Below are 21,092 nucleotides of genomic sequence, written 5' to 3' on the forward strand. Positions count from 1 at the left end.
GTCACCATCAGTGATGCAAGCCATCATAAGGTGGAAAAAAATCAAAACAAACCCATTTGAGAGATGGGGAAACATTGAATATGATTAATTCAAGATTTCAGAATGTTGGAAAAAAGAAATACCAGAGCAATCAAATTACCTGCCAGACATAGAAGACAAATGCTGTGGATGACAGAAAATATTCTGTATCTGGTGAACAAAAACCCATCTCCCAACAGTTGGCCAGATTTAGAACAGTGTCCAGGTGAACGGTGGAGACATGTCCAAGTCAACAATCAAGAAAAAAGATCAAGAACATTGAGGAACACTTCACCATAGGAAATACAGAGGGTTCACTAAAAGATGTAAATTATTGATTGCATCAGAAATAGCAATACCAGATTTGGCTTTGCCAAACAACGTCTTAAAAAGACTGTATAGGTCTTGAGCTACATCCTATGGACAGAGGAGACAAAAATAATCTTGTACAAGGGTAATGGGAAGAAATTAGTATAGAGAAGGGAAGGAACTGCTCATGATTCAAAGCATACCATCCAATTAGTGAATCATGGTTTTGGTAGTGTCATGGTGTGGGCATGCGTATCTGTCAATACGATTATCCCCTTGTATTTATTGATGATGGACTACTGACAAAAGCCACAGGATGAATTCTGAAGATTTTCAGGCTATATTATGTCATATTAAACCTAATGGTTCTGGACTCTTTGGACAATGCTCCACAGTGCAGATGGGCAATGACTCAAAGCTTCATCTGAAAGCCACTAGCCATTTCTACCCCAAAAAAGTGGAATATTATTCAATGGCCCAGTCAATCACATCACCTGAGTACGGTTGAGCAAGCATTTCACTTGCTGGAGGCAAAACTGAAGGGAAAACACCCTAAGAATAAGTAGGAACTGAAGACTGTTGCAATAGAGAGCTCACCATAGCATCACCAGGGATAAAACCCGGTGTCTATTGATGTCTATGGACTGCAAATTACAGGCTGTAACTGACTGGAAAGTATTTGCATCCAAATAATTAAAAATTGAAAGTTTGATGTATAAATACTAGACTGTCCAATTACTTTTGATCCCTTAAAAATGGGGTGGCACTGATAGAAAATGTCATAATTCCTTCACAGTTCACTCGATTTGGACGCAAACACCCCCATATTAAAGCTGAAAGTCTGCTGTTAATGTACATCTCGTTTATTTCATTTCAAATCCATTGGGATGGTGTACAGCACCAAGAACATGAAAATTGTGCAGATGTCCAAATATTTATGGCCCTAACTGTATCATGTCAACACAGCAGGCACAGCACAGCCTCTGAAGTCCAGGAATGTTAGCCTCCGAAGAGATGAAGCTACAGATGTAGAAGCACAGGTGAAACGCTGATTATACGGTTCATTTCAATAGCTGTTCTATAACATTCAGCCTACTGAGCAGAAGACAGGACCAGAGGTGTCGAAAGTAAAAGTAAATTCATGACGTAAGTACAACACTAGCACATTATATTACATAGCTGCTACACCATTTCCTCCATTGTACCTAATGAGGTAGATAGACTGTGTAACTGAAAGACACTTAAAAAACCTAGCAAGAAGCCACCACAAATTTGATCCTCACAGTGCAGAGTGAGCTGTTCAACAATTGTTACACAAGTACACAGGTCTACTGATCACTCAGATAAGTTACCCGTGTTGAAAGGAAACTGTGCCTCGATTTATTACTTTTACTTTTGACACCTCAGGACAGGAAAGGGTCATCTTCAGTCACAAATGGGTTCAATCAGGTAAAAGTAAAAATAGGAAGAAAGAAACAAGGTTTCCTTCCAACTCAGGTTAACTTAACAGAGTAAAAGGTAGACATGTGTACTTGTCTTACAAACTCTACGTTGGTTGGATCAAATTTGTGTTTTCCAGAAACAACACAGTCCATCTACCTCATTAGATGCAATGCCATGAATGTTGTAACAGCTATGTAATATCATGTGCTAGTGTTGCACCTAAAAGTAAATGTACTTAATTTTTGTCACCTCCCATGCCTTTTAGTACATACCATGGCAAAAAGCCAGTTGAAGAGAAGACAGAACAGGCGGCTTCCGTCACAAAAAGTGTTTTTATTATTGGTGGCTCAAAGCTCCACTCCAACATGCAGTAATCACAACATGTATCTCAAAAAGGGAGGGAAAAAACATTTTGAATTCTCACTAAACATCTGACAAATTTCAAAACATTCAATCTAAAAAAAATTGTCAAACAAATCTCACGCACAAAAGTAGGTTAACGCACACACTGAGGGCTTGTTAATGACAACCCACTAATCAGCATGGCAACTGCATCACATGATCAGGGGAATGCTAGGTAGCTAATGCTAGCGTGTCTGGGCCTGGCTAACAGTAAGCAGCTAACGGGTCTGCATCAGAGTAACGGCAGGTAGCTAATGTGCTTTACTGGTGGAGCTACAAATTCTGTGTCTCAAAAAGCGCACTTAGTGTCAGTGCAGTGACGTATAGTGCATTCCGCACACAGCACTGAGGTCTTTAGTGTGCGGTGTCGGTGGAAAGTTTGGACGCTCAGTGCACTGAATGTTTAGCGCGAGTGCCCCACACACTGACAAATAGTGCACAAAGTGCGTCGTTTGAGGCACAGAAAAAGACTACTGGGATGGACCAAGACTGGGAATATCGGACTGATTGTGTGTGCATCTGCAGGCTACAGTATGACTCTGGAGGGGCAACCCTCTAGAAATTCTGCTTGGCTGCATGAAGCGTTTACATGTGTGCTGACCTCGGGACAATGTGTAAAATCAGGAAGGTAAACCCACTGAAGGCTTGTACATCAGGAGCTTGTATTTTTGCACTGTATTGGCTTCTCATCACCACTGTGCTGCAACTGTGTGCATTTCCCTCAGTCACCTAAAGGAGGCGCTGATGGAGCGGACTAGCACGAGGAGCACTGCGGCAGGAAGTGACGTACGGTTTTATTTTACAGTATACGTCTACGGTGGAAGCACTCTGGCAGGAGAGGACTGAAATATAAAGAAGTGGAGGGAGAGAACACACAGACACACGTGGAGTCACATCCACTGTCACACAGACACACACACACACTTGCTTTACAAGATCTCGCACGCACGCACACACAAACGCACTTACATTCACAGGTCCTTACACACACACACACACACACACACACACACACACACACACACACACACACACACACACACACACACACACAGGTCCTTACACACACACACACACACAGGTCCTTACACACACACACACACACACACACACACACACACACACACACACACACACACACACACACACACACACACACACACACACACACACACACACACACACACACACACACACACACACACACACACACACACACACACACACACACACACACACACTTCTACTTCTTGCATCTGGCGTCATGTTTGTTCTGGGTGTTTTAAGGCTTGTCAGTAGTAGTGCCAGCAGGGAACCTGGTCTCCGCACTCCGCCTTAGCGACCCATGGTTGGCATGGTAACAGCTGGAGTCTTCAGCGTGGCGTCCTCAGCCTTCCACTGTGACGTAACCGTCTTGATCTGGGTGTAAAAGTGGATACCCTGTGGAACGCACACACACATACAAACACACTTATTAGTGACGTCTTGATCTGGGTGCAGACGTGGATATACAATCAGATACTGTTAGGGAAACATGCACGTACACAGTTGATAGGGTTCTTGAGTTGACCATCATTCTAGAGTTTTCAAGGGCTCTAGACCAGAGTTAGTCTATGCGCCTTACCTGCTTGCCGTAGAAGTTAGTGTCCCCACGGAACGAGCCCCTGGAGCCAGTGAAGGAGAACATGGGCAGGGGAACAGGAATGGGAACGTTGACGCCGATCTAGAGAGAGAGAAGTGATGAAGCCATATGAATCAGGGCAAGACCGTGGCATACTGTAGACCAGCGGTTTTTGAAAGTGGGGGCCGGGGATGCCGCGGCAGGTTGGCAGCAAAAATATAGCAAAACAAAATTTAAAAATTGAATACCTAAAGTAAACCAAAATACACAAAAATTAAGCTTAATCCCGGTGGGGCACTGCCTCACACACATACAGTAGACTACTGCAGGCCTTAAAGCAGGGGTGTCAAACATACGGCCCGCTTTTTTTTTTTTTTACCAATGAAATAACCGAAATGCGCAATTACGCCCGGGGCAAAATCGAGACCTGCATGACATTAACCCAATTGTCCCTCTGTTATACTGTATACGTATATGTAGTAAAGTGCACATCACACTTCTATTATAAATGGTGAATTTGTACTGTAACAGGCATTTGATAAAGCTCATATATTACAGACCTCATATATAGAGATAAAATGTTAATACTTCTTATTCGTATTGTATTGGTATTGGTTGTAATTAAATAATAAATATAATAGGATTTGTATTGGTTCCTATTAAGCTCAAACTGGAAACGGGATGTTAGAATGCGTGAAAATGCAGGAAATTACATATAAGAAATACAAAATTTTCTGGGGGTAAAGCCCCAGACCCCCTGCCAAAATGAACTGTCCCATATTCATTGACGGTTGCCAATGAATGAAGGAAGTCAAGGAAATTTTGCATAGGATTATCAGTATTGCATTGCTTTCTACATATTCAACACACTTTTAAAACGTGATAGTACTGAACACTAATCCTCTGCTTTACGTTTTTTTTTTTTTTTGCGATGATGTCACTAATGCGGCCCGCTTGAGGTCCACATGGGTTGTATGCGGCCCCCGGACCAAAATGAGTTTGACACCCCTGCCTTAAAGTCTAATGTCCACTCTCCGTCTTCTATTCAGGCATGATGTGAAAAGGGCAGAATGATGGGAGGATATACAGTGACTGTCTGATATTTTTCTTCACAATGTTGATATATTTTGTTCTCTGTAGAAATTCAATGGGTTTAGGAATGCACCAATTCCATTGGGTTGCACGGAAAAAAAATAGTGAGGCACAGCCCATATAAGGGGGGCCTTGGCTGGAATCTAGCGGTATATGGGGGGCCTTAACATGGTTTAAGTTAGGCAACCCTTGCCGTATGGCAGAGGGTGATTGGCTTTCGTCGTGTTATTGGGCTAGCTTGACACACAGGGCGTAAATGCTGAGCCTGGCCTGGTGCAATGCATTAGAGAAACGGTGACCTCTCTAGGACAGGGCTTCCCAACCTATTCCAACTTGGGGCCCACTTGAAATTTTTCAGAAATGTTCAAAGCCCACTTTTAAACCAGCAAACAAATAATCAACAGAAACACGTACACAAATATGGAATCAATTTGTGATATGAAATAATATTTAGATTTTTTTATGATTTCAAGGCCCACTTGGAATACAGTTTGAGAATCACTGCTCTAGGAAATGTGATCTGAAGTCTAAAAAATTAAAAATGCATTCCAGTCAGTCATGTCAAAGAAGTCCACTGCTCTCATAACGCATGTGGCATTGTCTAGTGGCAAGGGTCAGCTACAAACACTACTAGGGATGTCCCATGACGCATTTCGGGGCCCACCTGTCCGACGTCCACCTCGTGTGTGTACTTCCTGGCGGTGGCTCCGTTGGTGGTGAAGATGGCGGTACCGTTACCATAGGGATTAGAGTTCACCATGGAGATGGCGTCGTCCAGACTGTCGGCCTCCAGAACCACCAGCACCGGCCCAAAGATCTCCTCAGTGTAGCACTTCATATTAGGCTACAGTATCACACACACACACACACACACAAATATTAGCACATCCCCAAAGATCTCCTCAGTGTAGCACTTCATACTGGTCTATAGTACAACACACACACGTACACACACACGTGTACACACACACGTAGGTCTGAAGATGCACCAAAACAGATTAACACTGATCCACACACACCTGGTTTCACCAGACCACACACAGATCCACAGGTAATTGGTTTGAGGAAAACACACACACACACTTATCCACTCCATCACCAAAACCCATTTGAGACAAAGAGGGCAATTGAAATACATGAGCTGGTACAGCATCCAGTCATTGTGAGAGGGCAAGAGCCTTGCATGCATACCATCGCAACAAATAAATAAATAGTATTTCATCAGATCTGCTTACAGGCAATCAATCAATTGGGATTTCTTACAGACATCCAAGGGTGGGACTGTACGTTCTGTATGTGTGTGGTCTGGGTAAAGCAATAGTACAATACTGGAACGATTAACACAAGCATTTGGTTAATCCAGACCACATGCCTGCCACACACACACAGACACACACCCTCACTAAGGGAAATTAAACACAAGGGAGAGAGAGACTTGTGGCCCTTACCATGCCTCACCCTTTCTCTTCAAACTATCGGGGCTCATGCCTGCCTCGAAAGAGCTTTCAATAACATGATTGTTGCACTCTCTTTAGCGCCCTCAGCTGTGTAACACTTGGAACTAAAAGGTTGGATCATTGCAATGCTACTTTTGTTCTCTGATGATTTTCATACTGGGAAGCTAAATTAACTTTTTTCATCACCAGCCAAAATGGCCAGCAGATGTTAATGTTACTAGCCAAATGCACTTAGTAACAGTGTTAATTTTGTCATTCATTTTTTTATTTAGTCTTAGTCTTAGTCTTGTGTCAAAGTCCATTCTTAGTTTTAGTCGCTTTTAGTCTTTCAAAAATAATTTTTGTTTAGTTATTATTTAGTCGACTAAAATTCCTCAACATTTTTGTCTAGTTTTAGTCTTTCACAAATAATTTTTGTTTAGTCATTATTTAGTCGACTAAAAGACCTCAACATTTTTGTCTAGTTTTAGTCTAAACATTTTAGTCTTTAGTTTAAGTCACAATACAATAAAACACAAGGCCTTTAGTAATGCACTGAGACTTGGTTATTGCCATTCTGGTAATAGCATATTTATAACACTGTCTTAAATCAGTCAATGGTGCATACAAATGTGAATATGTCGCTGGTGCTACTTATTCGTAAAGGGATTTTTGTTTTGTTAGAGAAGCTTCTCCCCCGATATCCGTTAGGGTCAGTCTGCTAAAAGTAAAATCGGTGGATGGATTCAGCTGTAATTAATAATTTTTTAAATCCCATAGTGTCCCTTTAAAGGTTGATTACCCATGAACAATTAATTTATAGGTTTTAGTTGTGGTTGTACCAATTTATGTCTGAACCTCCCAAAAAAGTCTACGCCTTAGTCGTTTTTAGTCTTTCACAAATAATTTTTATTAGTCAGAATTTAGTCGACTAAAAGTTAGTTCTTAGTCTTAGTCACTTTTAGTCTTTCACAAATCATTTTTGTTTAGTCATTATTTAGTCGACTTGAAGTCCTCAACATTTTAGTCTCGTTTTAGTCTTTCACAGATAATTTTTGTTAGTCAGTATTTAGTCGATTAAACTCTCAAAAGGTTAGTCGACTAATATATTTAGTCTTAGTCTAGTCGACAAAATTAACACTGCTTAGTAATGGGTCAAAGTGGCTGGTAAGTTGTTCTCTTTTCTACCAGCAAAACTGATTTTCCACCAGCATTCGGTCAATTGGAGGGGGGTTAATTTAGAACCACAACAGACTCATTGTAATAACTGTGGGACTACTAGAATTCCTCTTCATGATTGTGTTGTTAACAATAAGCCCACTGCAATATGTAATGTATACTGTACAATAATAACTGGAATGGTAAAATCGCTACCGTGCCATTTCTGTTCTCCGCTGTGTAATGGCACACTACACCGGCCATATCATGTGATTAACCCTCAAAAAACACTGCCATGTCTGAAACACTATGATCGTGATATGACTTAAGACTGAAACTATGATCAAGCCGGTAGTTATTTCTTCTAGCTGCAGTGTAACACTAGGAACACGGCAATGACTACACTGCTCTCAAAGGCAAAGTGCAGTAACTTCACCAACCTTGTAACTGAGAATAATGCCCTCGATGCTTGGTATTAGGTTGGCTGTTGTTGTCACTGCAGATTTGACATAACAATATCTTACAAACGGAACACATTTGCACCACAAGGCTTTGCCACAAGATGAAGGAGGTATAATGAAGACCATTTTCAGTCTAAACTCAATTCTGACAAAAAAAAATGTAGTTACTGCACTTTGTCGTTGTAGGGCAGTATGGCACTGGGATCACTGTGCACTGGATTCACTGCAATAGCAACAACACTAGAGTCACTGCCGTGCCATTTCTGTATTGCACACGGCACAGGTATACTGTATAATGCTAGGAACACTGCACTGAAATCCAGGCTGTATGGCAATCACTGTAGTAAAGTAATGACGATACTAATAAAGCAATCATTGCAATAAAAGCTGGTCTTAATGACCACTTCTGAGGTGTGAGTTTGTGTATGCTGGTCTTCGAGACGGTGAGGTGTGGGTGTACGCACGTATGTGTGTGTGTGTGTGTGTGCTCACCGTCACGCCGCCCAGGATGGTGGGTCCTACGAAGTTTCCGTTCTCGTAACCCTTGACCTTTACAGAGCGTCCGTCCAGCAGCATCTGCGCGCCCTCATCCACTCCGCTCTGGATGAGGCTGTTGACACGGTCACGCGCTTCCGGGGAGATCAGAGGACCCACATCTGCACCCGGCTGGTCACCTAGGAGACAGAACATGCACACATAGGAATTGAGAGAGAGGACAGGAGACCTGTAAGCATGGAAGAAATGCCCTACCAGGACCATGTGTGTGTGTGTGTGTGTGTTTGAGTGTGTGTGTGTTTGAGTGTGTGTGCGAGCATGTGTTTATGTGAACTGCTGAAGAACACGGCAGACTCTGGAGAGACGTGTGTGTGTGTGTGTGTGTGTGAGCGCATGTCTGTGTGTGTGTGTACCTGCGTTGACGCGAAGGTTCTTGGCTCGGTCGACGAGCTCGGGCAGCCAGCTGCGAGCCTCCCCTACCAAGATGGCGGTGCTGAGCGCCATGCAACGCTGGCCTGCTGCTCCGAACGCGGCGCCCACCAGCTGGTTTAGAGTGTTCTCCTTATTCGCATCGGGCATCACCACACCATGGTTCTTAGCACCCTACACACACACGCACAAGCAATACATTACATATACTTCTTAAGTTAGCAACTTAGCACCCCACATACACGCGCACGCACACACAAGCAATAAATGACATGGTTCTAAGCACCCTACACACAGACACAGAAGCAATACATTACATATGATTCTAAGCACCCTACACACAGACACAGAAGCAATACATTACATATGATTCTTAGCAACACACGCGCACGCACACAACATTACATATGGTTCTACGCACCCTACACACACACACACACACACCATGTTGTGTATTGACCCAAATGCATTGTTCCTGTTTACACTATGTTTGACTTGACTCTTTCCCCATTTTTAAAGCCCATTCTCGTAGATGTATTCTAGATCAGTGTTTCTCAACCTTTTTTTAGGCGAGGCACCCTTTCAATTCATGAACATTTTCAAGGCACCCCAAACCAACACTGGCATTGCATCGGCATCGCATCCGATACCACAAAAGCTTAGAAAAGTAACACATTTGGAGACGTCACACGACCTACGTTCGAAGTTGCAGCTGACTGGGGCGACATATATTTACTTTATTGTGCGTAAATGGCAGATGAAAGATTCCACTGACTAGCATTAACTTATCAATTTAGACGAATATGTATTATATTACATAATTTATCAGCCACGTTTCCGTGGCACCCCTGAGGGGGGCCCACGGCACCCCAGGGTGCCCCGGCACCCCTGTTGAGAAACACTGATCTAGATTAAATAGAGAGTGTGTGTGTGTGTGTGTGTGTGTGTGTGTGTGGGTGTGCGTGTGTGTGTGTGTGCTCACCATGTTGGACTGAACTCTCTTGCCGTTCTTGGAGCCCCTCTCGTAGATGTATTCTCCCGCCTGGTTGGATCCCACAAAGCTGATGGCCTTAATGGCCGGGTGGTCACAGATGAAGTTCACCGCTGTAGGACACAACACAGACACACACACACACACACACACACACACACACGGTTAATATCCCTGCACACTACTGCATCAGTCTTAGCCTAGACAGGACAGCCCACAGACACCACCTGACGTCAGGGAGCCAACCATGACGCATAGCCCTCACACAGCCCGTTAATACAAATACACAAAACACACACACACACACACACGTGTGTATGTGTGACTCACACCCCAAGGCAAGGGGCATCCTAGTGTGTGACATTATGACTATTGAACACAAGCTGCCAACTGAGTCATCGGCTGCTGCTGTTCCCAAAGCTGAGACACTAAGAGCTAGTGAACTACACCCCCTGCTGTCTGCATGAAGTAGTGCAGCAGAGAGACAGACAGACAAGTCAGGCAGACAGACAGACAGGCCGGATGGAGAGACAGACAGCCCATTTGTTTCTGCTTGCCGTGTCATCCGCAGTGGGAAACTGTTGCCGAGACGCCTCCTGATCAGGAGCTAGACCACCTGTTGGGGCTCGACTGTCCGGCTGTGCCTCTGTCTGTCTGCCTGCTTGTAGTAGTCTGTGCAGTAGAAAAGCTGGAAGGCTGTGCAGACAGATGTTACGTGGGCCTACTGCGTCATAATCAGTGGCGAGACCAGACAGCTCTAGCATATGAACCCGAGTCCTTGGAGCAGTCTGTGCTGCGAGACAGACATTTTCTTGCATCATCAGCAGCTGATGTGACAGAAAACACAAACATCAAGGGTCGAGAGGGTCGATGCTGCCTCAAGAAAACCAAGGCGTCTATAGAGTCGAGATGAACATCACTACAGCCAATAAAGACTAGAGAGAGCGAGAGAGCGTGCGCGAGACAGAGAGAGAGAGATGAACTTCGTTCAATAAAATGGCTGTGTCATGGGGTTCACTCCAGTCATGGCAATATTAAAGTCCAGCCCAAACCACACAACAGCCTAGCCGGAATAGAAATGTGTGCGTGTGTGTGAGAGACTAAGGCCTGGACTGGATATAAATGTGTCAATATAAATGTACAACACATGGGCACAAACAGACTATGGTTGCAATGACGTTGCTCTTGAGTTGGAAGCAGTTTCTAAGACAAATGCCACCCGAGACATTACACTTGTTGGCCGACTCTGTACTGTTGCGGGGAAGGTCATAGTGGAGAAGCAGACTCCTCTTTGTCAACTGTTCAAACATGTTCTCATAGACTGTGTTGGCCATCCTCTCTCTACGGGGAGTTTAAATCTTCTTCTAAATCTATGGGGAGACTAAAAATTCAGCGTTCCCTTCCCACCCATAGGACCAAAGGGTAAAAAGGGTCATTTGTTTGTGCAAATTTAACCCGTTTTATAGCTGTGCAAACACTGCTTCCTCCTGCATTTTTGCACACTGGACTACTGGAATGGATTACTCTCCATGTTTTGATTCTCGACATGTTTGATTTAGATAATCACATAACGGCTCTGGCTTGTCAGTCTGGGACATTCGGACATACAGTTCACTATGAACGTTCGAATTGGTTTTCACCGAACCGTGTTAGACCATTAGCCTGACTTTATTCGCTGAAATTCGCTCTGGTCGCTTCCCTCCCGGCCAATTTGTTTTGATCGCTATATTCAGCGACTCTCCATAGAGAAATAATGACTTCTGTCCCTAAAGCCTGATACATAGTCATACTGTGCTGACTTGGGGTACAGCATGGACGTACTGTCAGCGGTTTGTATATCCCTCATAGTCGTCCTGTGCGCGCATGCAGGAAAGGGCGTGGTGTTTTTTCCCGCTGAGAATTTAATGACGTCAATTCACCTCCGTGACAACAGGGGGCGAACTAACTCATTCAGTTGAGCCCAGTCCCTAGAATGAATCACAAAGCTAACCAGCTGGCTATCTAAAACTTAATATTCCACTAGTAGCCTACTTCTAAAAGTTGGGGCATAATTAGAAGGTACAACATCAGTTTCTTTTTGGTCAAGTATTACATGAGATTAAATGCAAGACAAACGCCATTTTAAAAGACAATAGACAGCATGAATGGCCATTCACACCTGGGGCCTAGTGGTAGCTAGCCAGCTAAATCAGTCATTACAAACTCAAAGCTAGTTGACTAGCCACCTGAAACGTAATTCTACCACTAACAAAGAGGCTTCTTGCTATTAATTTAAAAAGTTGTGGCGTAATTAGACATGAATGATAGCATACAAGATTCTCTCTTTATTCATGTTTTACAGTTCAGGTGGTTAAAATGCCAAACAAAAGCCGTTTTTAAATACAATAGATACATCTAATGGCCATATTATCAGCTAGCTTAGCAACTGCCAGCCGAACCCATTCAAACTCTACAGGACATTAGCGAACCCTGTTTTAGAAGCTAGCTGCCACACTACAAATCAACAAAGAGGCTTCTTGCTGTTAATTTTAAAAGTTGTGGCGTAATTAGACATGAATGATGGCATACAAGATTCTCTCTTTATTCATGTTTTACAGTTGAGGTGGTTAAATGAAACAAAAGCCATTTTTTTAATACAATAGATTGCCTATCTAATGGCCATATTAACAGCTAGCTTAGCAACTGTCAGCCAAATCCATTCAAATACAGGACATTAGCGAACCCTGTTTTAATGAGCTAGCTGCCACACTACAAAAGAACAAAGAGGCTTCTTTGCTACTACCACACTACAAACATATCATTTCCATGATGGCCTGAAATAAAACACAGTTTCTCTTCTCCCTGTCAAGTAAACTCCAGTGATTTCCTGCCAAGTCAACTGCATCGTGTTTTTCCTTCAAACCTCCGCGGTAGGGTAGAAGAATAGAACACAACTGACCTATCAGGGCTGAGTTCCCCCCGGACTGCCGTAAGCGCATTGACCAATCACCGTCTTCAAGCATAGCTCAGCTCACGGACATTTCAGCCTGGGAGAAACATGCGTGTACTGCAGCCAGGGGTTGTTTTTTCGCTGCACAGGGGGACGCGGTGGCTGCTTTTCTGTGCAGAACCTCCGTGGACACGCGACTCTGAATCCCCCTTAAGGTACCGTAGGTCGCTCTTTGTGTACACACAGCTTTATAATGACATCAGATGGACAGTAGGCAGTGACAAAATAAATCGATGTCTGTAAATTCTATTGCATACTCTATTGCGTACTAACCAGAGTGCTGGCCGTGTATGATGTTGAGTGTGCCATCCTGTGGTGTGTCTGTGTGTGTGTGTCTGTGTGTGCAGGGGCGCAACTACAGTATATGCGACGTATGCATTGCAGGGGGGCACCAGAAAGAGGGGGGCGCCAAAGAGAGGACGTTGGAGGGCGCCAAATAATTATTAAGTGTTTTTTGGGGGTGAGTGGGCACCAAAATAGTTCTTGCATACCCCCCCAGAAATGAGTAGTTGCGCCCCTGTGTGTGTGTGTGTGTGTGTGTGTGTGTGTGTGTGTGTGTGTGTGTGTGTGTGTGTGTGCTAACCAGAGTGCTGGCCGTGTATGACGTTGAGTGTGCCGTCTCGTAATTGTGTGTGTGCGCGCATGTACCAACCTGCGTGCTGGCCGTGTATGATGTTCAGTGTGCCATCTGGTGAGGAGTGAGGAGTGTGTGTGTGTGTGTGTGTGTGTGTGTGTGTGTGTGTGTGTGTGTGTGTGTGTGTGTGTGTGTGTGTGTGTGTGCGCGCGCTAACCTGCGTGCTGGCCGTGGATGATGTTGAGTGTGCCGTCTGGCGCCCCGGCGTCCTGCAGCATCCTGGCGAGCAGCATGGTGCAGGCGGGCACCCTCTCGGAGGGCTTGAGCAGGTAGGTGTTGCCACACACCATGCCCATGGGGAACATCCACAGCGGGATCATGGCCGGGAAGTTGAAGGGCGCGATGCCAGCGCACACCCCTATGGGGAGCCGGTAGGTATAGGTGTCCATGTCCTTAGTGATGCTGGGCAGCGTCTCTCCCAACATCAGAGACGTGATGCTACACGCATGCTCTACCACCTCTGTGGAGAGAGAGAGAGAGAGAGAGAGAGAGAGAGAGAGAGAGAGAGAGAGAGAGAGAGAGAGAGAGAGAGAGAGAGAGAGAGAGAGAGAGAGAGAGAGAGAGAGAGAGAGAGAGAGAGAGAGAGAGTACCATTAGTATTGGAGGAAGAGAGGGAGGGGAGAGAAAGGCAATAGAGGGTGTGCGTGTGTTTCTTACAATGTTATCCTTCATGAGTTGTTGGTATTTGAGGAAAATCTGGTGCAATGTGTTTGTGTGTGTCTTACGATGAAGACAGAAAGTTAGAGGCACACACACAGTGAAGGACATCCTGACAGAGTCTCGACAGAAAAGGAAAGAGCAAAGAGAGAAAAGGAGAGAGAGAAGAAATAGAGAGTGCGAAAACTAGCATGGAGAGGCACAGACAGACATAGACAAATGGCAAGAGAGAGAAAGATGACGCTTAACAGTCACATGGAAATGATGCTCTCCTACACACTTTTACATGCATACACACACAAACACACCATCTGTCTCTCACACACGGCGACAGCATATCTGTGTGAGTAAGTGTGATGGCTCAGTGCGAATCCTAGCATCTGGCTAAGTGGTGACAGTGAGCGAAAAGACGCCGCAAATAAACAAATAAAATAAATAATTAAGAGGACATGTGACAGGAAAGGAGAGAGAAAGGAGAAGTCGAATAGAGGGAGAGGAGAGAGAGGAGGGGAGAGAAGAAGAGAGGAGAGGAGAGAAGAGAAGAAGAGAGGATACCCAGGGAGAGGAGATGGGGGGGGAGAGTGATTGGAGGAGAGGAAAGAAATAAGGCAAAGAGAAAGAAGAAAGAGGAGAAGAGAGTAGATAAGTGTAGGAGTGTTGTAGTGTGTGAGGAGAGAAAAGAAACAGATAAGGAGTGATGTACGTAGTGTTGTGGTGTGACTTACACAGGGCTCTGAAGAGAAGACAAGAGAGAAGAGGAGTGTAGGAGTGCTGTAGTGTGACTTACGCAGGCCTCTGAAGACGTCTCCCTCTGCGTCAGCTAACGTTTTCCCCTGCTCCACCGTGATGGACTTGGCCAACTCTTTCTGGAAAACACACACGCACACCAAACGGGTCAGATTCAGAGACCAAATACACACAGATGGAAACAAACACACGCTCCTCATGATTTTAAAATGGACTCGTCTCTCTCTCTCTCGCCGAGACTGTGTGTAAATGATTGTGGTGTGAAACCATACACAAACAGCAGAAAAGTCACCATTGTGAATATACGGTTTATACATAACATAGCGTGTGGGAAAAATCTCCTTTATATGGGACCTTTAAAGCAGTGGTTGAGGAGCAGTTGTGTAAATGTTATTGTGAGGTCTAAACCGATGCGCCGACAGCATGGGGAACATAGGGGGGAATCCTTGCAAACAACATGACTTAAGGCATCAAGTTTCAAATGGAAACACTCAAGAGATATGGGTAAATATGGGTACATATGAGTAAATGTGTCCATATATGCCGCCAAGGGGGCATAGGCATGTTCTTGATCTGTAAGGACTTAGTAGATTTTCACAGCAGAATTATACACGATTAAAAAGTAAACACACAGGAAACGTTGGCCACACACACACACCTCCTTTGCCTAATCAGTAAACCATTATTGCCCTCGGTTGCAGCGCGAGAAGCAACTCTAACCTGGAGTCGCTAGTACACACACACGCACCCTTTGCTCTGCTGCCCAGAGGTGAGACTCCAGTCCACAGTTCGTTTGCATAAATGCAGCAGGTTTCCAGATTCACCCCCTTCACACACTGCACTTCGCACCAGACCACCTCATGCTCTCACACACACACACACACATACACACACACACACACACACACACACACACATACACACACACACCTCATTGGTGTTCAGGCCTGACGCTACACTGAGCCTCCAATCACACACGTGTGCATGGCTAACTCCTACATTAACTCCAAATTTCTCACATGCACGTGTACTAGCTAATTAATTTCTTGCATTTCTGGTTAAGCCCGTTTGACATGGGGAGTCGTCTCATCCATTAGGAGGTGTCAATTTCACCTCATTTCAGCCCACAAGCACGGCTAGAATTATGGAGAAAACTGCCAGCAGCAAAATGGCCTAATAACACTTCAGACCTAATGATGACAGTTTGCTATTGAGTGACTTTCACAATGTGCACGTCACAGGCTGGTTAAGGCTCACAATTAGCTATTCACAGTTACATCCAACTTGCTACTCAGCTGTGTGTAGAACAGAATACAAAGCACTTACTGTGTGCGTGTGTGTGTGTGTGTGCACAGCCTGTCTGCTTTTAATCATTTAATATGCCTAAACAGGCTACAGACTCAAGGTGTAGCTTTAACTTTACTGGACGATACACAACTTTCTGCACCCTGCACACCAAGTTAAGACACACACACACACACACACACACAAGTTCCTGCACCCTGCAGACCCAGTGAAGTCTGTGACACAGTGAGTCCTTAAATATGCAACATAATGCCATTAAGTATGCAAGAGAAACAGTATTTTATAATGAAATATGAAACACTACACAGAACATTTGGAAACCCTAGAGCTCGCATAGAGACTTCATAGAGAGCGCAGAAGAATGAAGTTTGAGTTCTTTCTCTGCCACCGACAACAGACTTTGCCCTCATCATACATTCACCTGAGCAGTCCAGAGGTTTACTACGACAGGAGAAGGGTTTAACTCACGCACACACACAAGCACGCACGCAATCACGCACACAAACACGAGAGAGAAGAAGGGTTTAACCCTCCAGCACGAAGGTGACAGGACAGCACGTTCAATTATTACTTTCACTCACATTTGTACGCACACACGTGCCGCCTGTCTCTTGCACAACCAACAGAATAGGAATCTATGGTCAGTTTTACAAACACCTTGGGGATGCTCACACACACACACACACACGAGAGCCTAGAGGGGACGTGAGCATAAGCAGCAGCCACCTCCTTCTGTCACACAGGTAACCACACACACCACAGTGTGAGTGTGTTGTGAGGAAGAGTGTGAAAAGGCAAGGAGGAAAAAGAAAGAAAGAAAGAAAGAAAGAAAGAAAGACATTAGTATTGGAGGAAGAGAGGGAGGGGAGAGAAAGGCAATAGAGGGTGTGTGTGTGTTTCTTACAATGTTATCCTTCATGAATTGTTGGTATTTGAGGAAAATCTGGTGCAATGTGCGTCTCTTACGATATTTTCTTTGATGGGCTTCTGGTATTTGAGGACAATCTGGTATGGTGTGTGTGTGTGTGTGTGCGTGTGCGTGTGCGCGTCTTACGATGTTTTCCTTGATGAGCTGCTGGTATTTCAGGAAGATCTGCTGTCTGCTGAGGATGGAGGTCTCGCTCCAGGTGGCGAAGGCTCTCGAGCACGAATCCACCGCCGCCAACATCTCACCCTGCGTCGCCTTGGGAACGCGTCCAATCACCTCGTTGGTCGCCTACACAGGAAGAGGAAGGGGAGGGGGGCAGAGGACACATGTCGTTACCGTGGCAACCAGAGGGGACATGACTGCTGCTCGTGTTGCTGCACGCTAATTTACCCAGAATGCATTGTTGTACATTCATGGTGAGTCTTTTTTGTCAAACCATGAGAACGCCTTAACTAGTGTTCTTTAGCTCCGACTCCATCCCAATTTGACTGTGCTCCATACTTTTATTATTATTCTTTTTTTTCCACGTACCCCCTGCAGTGTGCTCGCATACCCCTGGTTGGGAACCACTGTCATAGACCATACCAGACCACTATGCCATAGCTAAGTCTCATTAGAGGCATCTGCAGAAATTATGCCTGTTGAGCCACAAATATGCCGCACATAGTTCATGACGCTGAGAAATTTCAGGGGATGTTGTTGTGACCAATGCAGGGGTGACCAATGCTGGGAGAAACTTGAAGTTGCAAAACCAGGCTTAGGCTATGCCAAGGCTGCCTGTTCTCATGTGCCAGACCGTGTGGTCCATAGATCACCGTGCTTGCTGGTTTGTTTCCGACTTCTGCTGCATACAAACGATGTAGAGCTGCGACATTTAGTTGTTCGACATCTGGAAGATTACATTCCAGACGAGTGCACGTGGAGCAACACGGTTACACATATGGGAAACCCCCACAGACATAACATTTACACACTGAAGATGGGGTCTTCCTAATATGAAATCAGCACGAGGTGACGTCTTGGTTACAAGATGTGGTCCAGGTCCACTGTATGAAGCTCATGCTGCTAACCAGATCAAAAGATCACCGTGCAGACTCACTCAAGACTCTAGTGAAAGACCAGGACTTTTCAAATTCCCACTATGCCTCATCAGATATGTCCGTATTGCAGACAGTTACTACTTTCAGGGGGCAGTAGTGGTGTAACGGTAAGGGAGTACAACGGTAGAGTTAAAGGTTCAATCCCCACCCTGAAGTGCCCTTGATCAAAGGTACCTACCCATCCCCACACTGCTCCAGGGACTGCACCCAATACCCTGTAATATTTTCCCCTTTGGATAAAAGTCTCAGCTAAATATAATGCAATGGAACATGCCGAATCGTAAACGCTTCACTGTGTGATTTGGAGTTGCGCAATTCTACTAAGAGGGGGAGGGGTGTCTCCACTGTAAGAAATCCAAGACTACTGTAAAAGGAAACTACACCTGGCAAACAAATCAAAACAAACTCTAAACCTGGTAAGCCAAGACAAATGTACTCAACGCAAACCCGCTCATGAATATAGTAAGAGGCATCACCTGAAGTTGTGCATTTCAAATCCTACGCTATGGTGGCGCAGTGTTTTCTTATCACCGCTCCTCACACTCTTTCCGTTCAGGTCATCATTAAAGTTTAACGGCGTGTGGCGTTGTGCGATTCTACTTACAGGGTTGTGGATGTCCAGCCATTCTGTAGTCTCGGAGTCCACAAACTTGCCGTCGATTAAAAGCTTTGTAGTAGGCTGCCAGGGAAAAACATGAAACACAGTTAGGAAACACACAAACACACACTGCACCATATCCCCACAAATCAACTCGTATGTCCAACATATAGGCGATAATTAAGAGCTACAGGTGACCTTCTCTTGAGGTCAAAAGACTGCATGGTATATTCTATATGCATGCAATTTACACAAGAAAGACTACAGTCTGCTGTTAACTAGTAGTACACATGCGTTTGATCTGAATAGGTCAATCACACGTGTATGTGTGCGAGAGGTCACAATGTTTACACACATCCCCAAAGGGAGAGATTGGCGAATTAGTGAGAGTGTCTTACCACAGATTCTTCAATGGAAAATGGCTGTGATCTTACCACAGACGAATAGGACATGCGAGACACATGGACAGGAACCTGCAGAAGTCAGAGGTGAGGCGATTACAGAAGAGTCATATATGGCTGCGAATACTACACCCGATGAGAACAGATTAAAAAGTTAGCAAACGAAACAACGCAGGTGGCAGAGTAGCGAGCAAATTCGGTACAGAACCGTTTGGTCACAACGCGACCTTGTATTCTAGATTGCGCCTTCATTGCAAACGCTTGAAAGTACGCCAGTAAGTTTGGTGTTATGCAAGGGGTAAAGTGAACTCCTGTTAGCCACGAAGACACTCGTGGCTAGCTTCAACAGTCTGCAAGCGGTGCAAAACTAAACCTGCAGCACTGTTCAAACCTGACAGACATGGCTACCTTTTTCCTCCACAGTGTTCTTGCAATTGTAGCGGCCATGGCGGATTTGTGCTCGAGTTCTGCACGGTGCGTTTGTGTCTGGCCTCGTCCGGAGATCACTCCACAAAGAACCTGCTGCACACAACCCCTCGACAACACTCGCAGCTTATGGAACCAACAATCAGATCTACAACAAAGCGACCTGTCTGGTGGTTAAATAACTACGCAGTCAATGTGGTTTAGTAATCAGCGCAGTGTTGCAGGGATGACGCCTCTGACACTCTGAGAAGGCGGGACAAAACCATACAAGCCAATGATGTTAGTGTATTTTGCAACTCCCTACAAAATCAGATTATAATTGGCTTGTCGAAACTCCCTTGTACCAATCAACTTTGGTGTACACAAATATGCCACGCCCTTTGCCGTGGTCTTTTCAACTGATTCACAAATGCGCTGCCATTGCGCATCCCAGTCCCTTCTTCATTCATGATGTCTCCCTGAGTTTGAGGGCAGCGATGACCTATCTGAAGGGACAGACAATTATTATAGCCTACTTAGGGAGGAGGGAAGAAAGAAATGTTATAATGCCAATTCAAAACACCAAACAAGTAATAGAGAGAGATTAGAGACAGAATAGCCATACAGTTTATAGTAAAACTGCTTTTTGCATTGCCTATTCTTCTGTTTGATAAGTAAGAGAATGAATTATTGGCATGCCAGTAGCCTAGCCCACACAGTGACAGACAGCTGAGGTGTTCTGCAACAAAGTTTTGAAAGCACAACAGTCAGCAGTCTCTCGCGTTGTTACAAGAGATCAGAATAGCAGCAACTGCTTTACAGACTGACTGCTGAGAGAGAGAGAGAGAGAGAGAGAGAGAGAGAGAGAGAGAGAGAGAGAGAGAGAGAGAGAGACACGGAGAGATAGATAGATAGATAGATAGATAGATAGATAGAGAGAGAGAGAGAGAGAGAGAGAGAGAGAGAGAGAGAGAGAGAGAGAGAGAGAGAGAGAGATGCATGCATGTGTATGCTGCAGTAATGATTCATGAAAAGAGCTACATTTGTGAGAAAATGTGTTTAAGCTTCATGCCACTTCATGTTCCCTTATTCCACAGAGTAGGCCTAAGTGCTGTTCATTAAACTGATTTCGCACACAAGTCTGTGTCAAAACTCAAGCTTACATGTAACCTACAGTATTACGTCCTTCTGGGACGGTGCACTTGGGAATGTACTTGTCACCCTCCTATAGTCTACAATACAGTGCAATACAAGTAGGCCTATAAATATAGTATAAAGTACAGTATAAATACAATATTTATTTATATAATGCAGTAGCACAGCTACAGTTGTCTCAAAGCGCTTTCAACGTTCACATACACATATATAGGCCCCTATAAGTATCTGGGGGTATACCTGGATAACAAACTAGACTGGTCTGCCAATACAGATGCAGTATACAAAAAAGGACAGAGTCGGCTATTCTTCCTGAGG

General features: G+C 44.6%; 1 protein-coding gene across 2 annotated transcripts; it reads right to left on the reverse strand.

The window, feature by feature from the left end:
• Window positions 1–2,083: 2,083 nt before the first annotated feature.
• Window positions 2,084–19,824, reverse strand: aldh6a1 (aldehyde dehydrogenase 6 family, member A1). 2 transcript variants are annotated; one of them, XM_063222954.1, is made up of 12 exons: window positions 19,623–19,824; window positions 19,248–19,286; window positions 18,820–18,894; window positions 17,242–17,403; window positions 14,923–15,001; window positions 13,636–13,938; window positions 9,847–9,968; window positions 8,849–9,038; window positions 8,433–8,614; window positions 5,550–5,729; window positions 3,797–3,895; window positions 2,084–3,612 (listed from the first exon to the last, which is right to left on the reverse strand). In XM_063222954.1, exons 1-12 carry the CDS (start codon window positions 19,659–19,661, stop codon window positions 3,508–3,510), a joined length of 1,575 nt encoding a protein of 524 aa, XP_063079024.1. In that variant the 5' UTR covers window positions 19,662–19,824; the 3' UTR covers window positions 2,084–3,507. The 2 variants fall into 2 exon arrangements, with proteins under 2 accessions (XP_063079024.1, XP_063079023.1); XM_063222953.1 differs by having other exon boundaries at window positions 19,212–19,286.
• Between the last annotated feature and the right edge of the window lie 1,268 nt (window positions 19,825–21,092).

This window comes from Engraulis encrasicolus, chromosome 18 (genome assembly GCF_034702125.1).
Source record: "Engraulis encrasicolus isolate BLACKSEA-1 chromosome 18, IST_EnEncr_1.0, whole genome shotgun sequence".
Taxonomy (NCBI): Eukaryota; Metazoa; Chordata; class Actinopteri; order Clupeiformes; family Engraulidae; genus Engraulis; species Engraulis encrasicolus.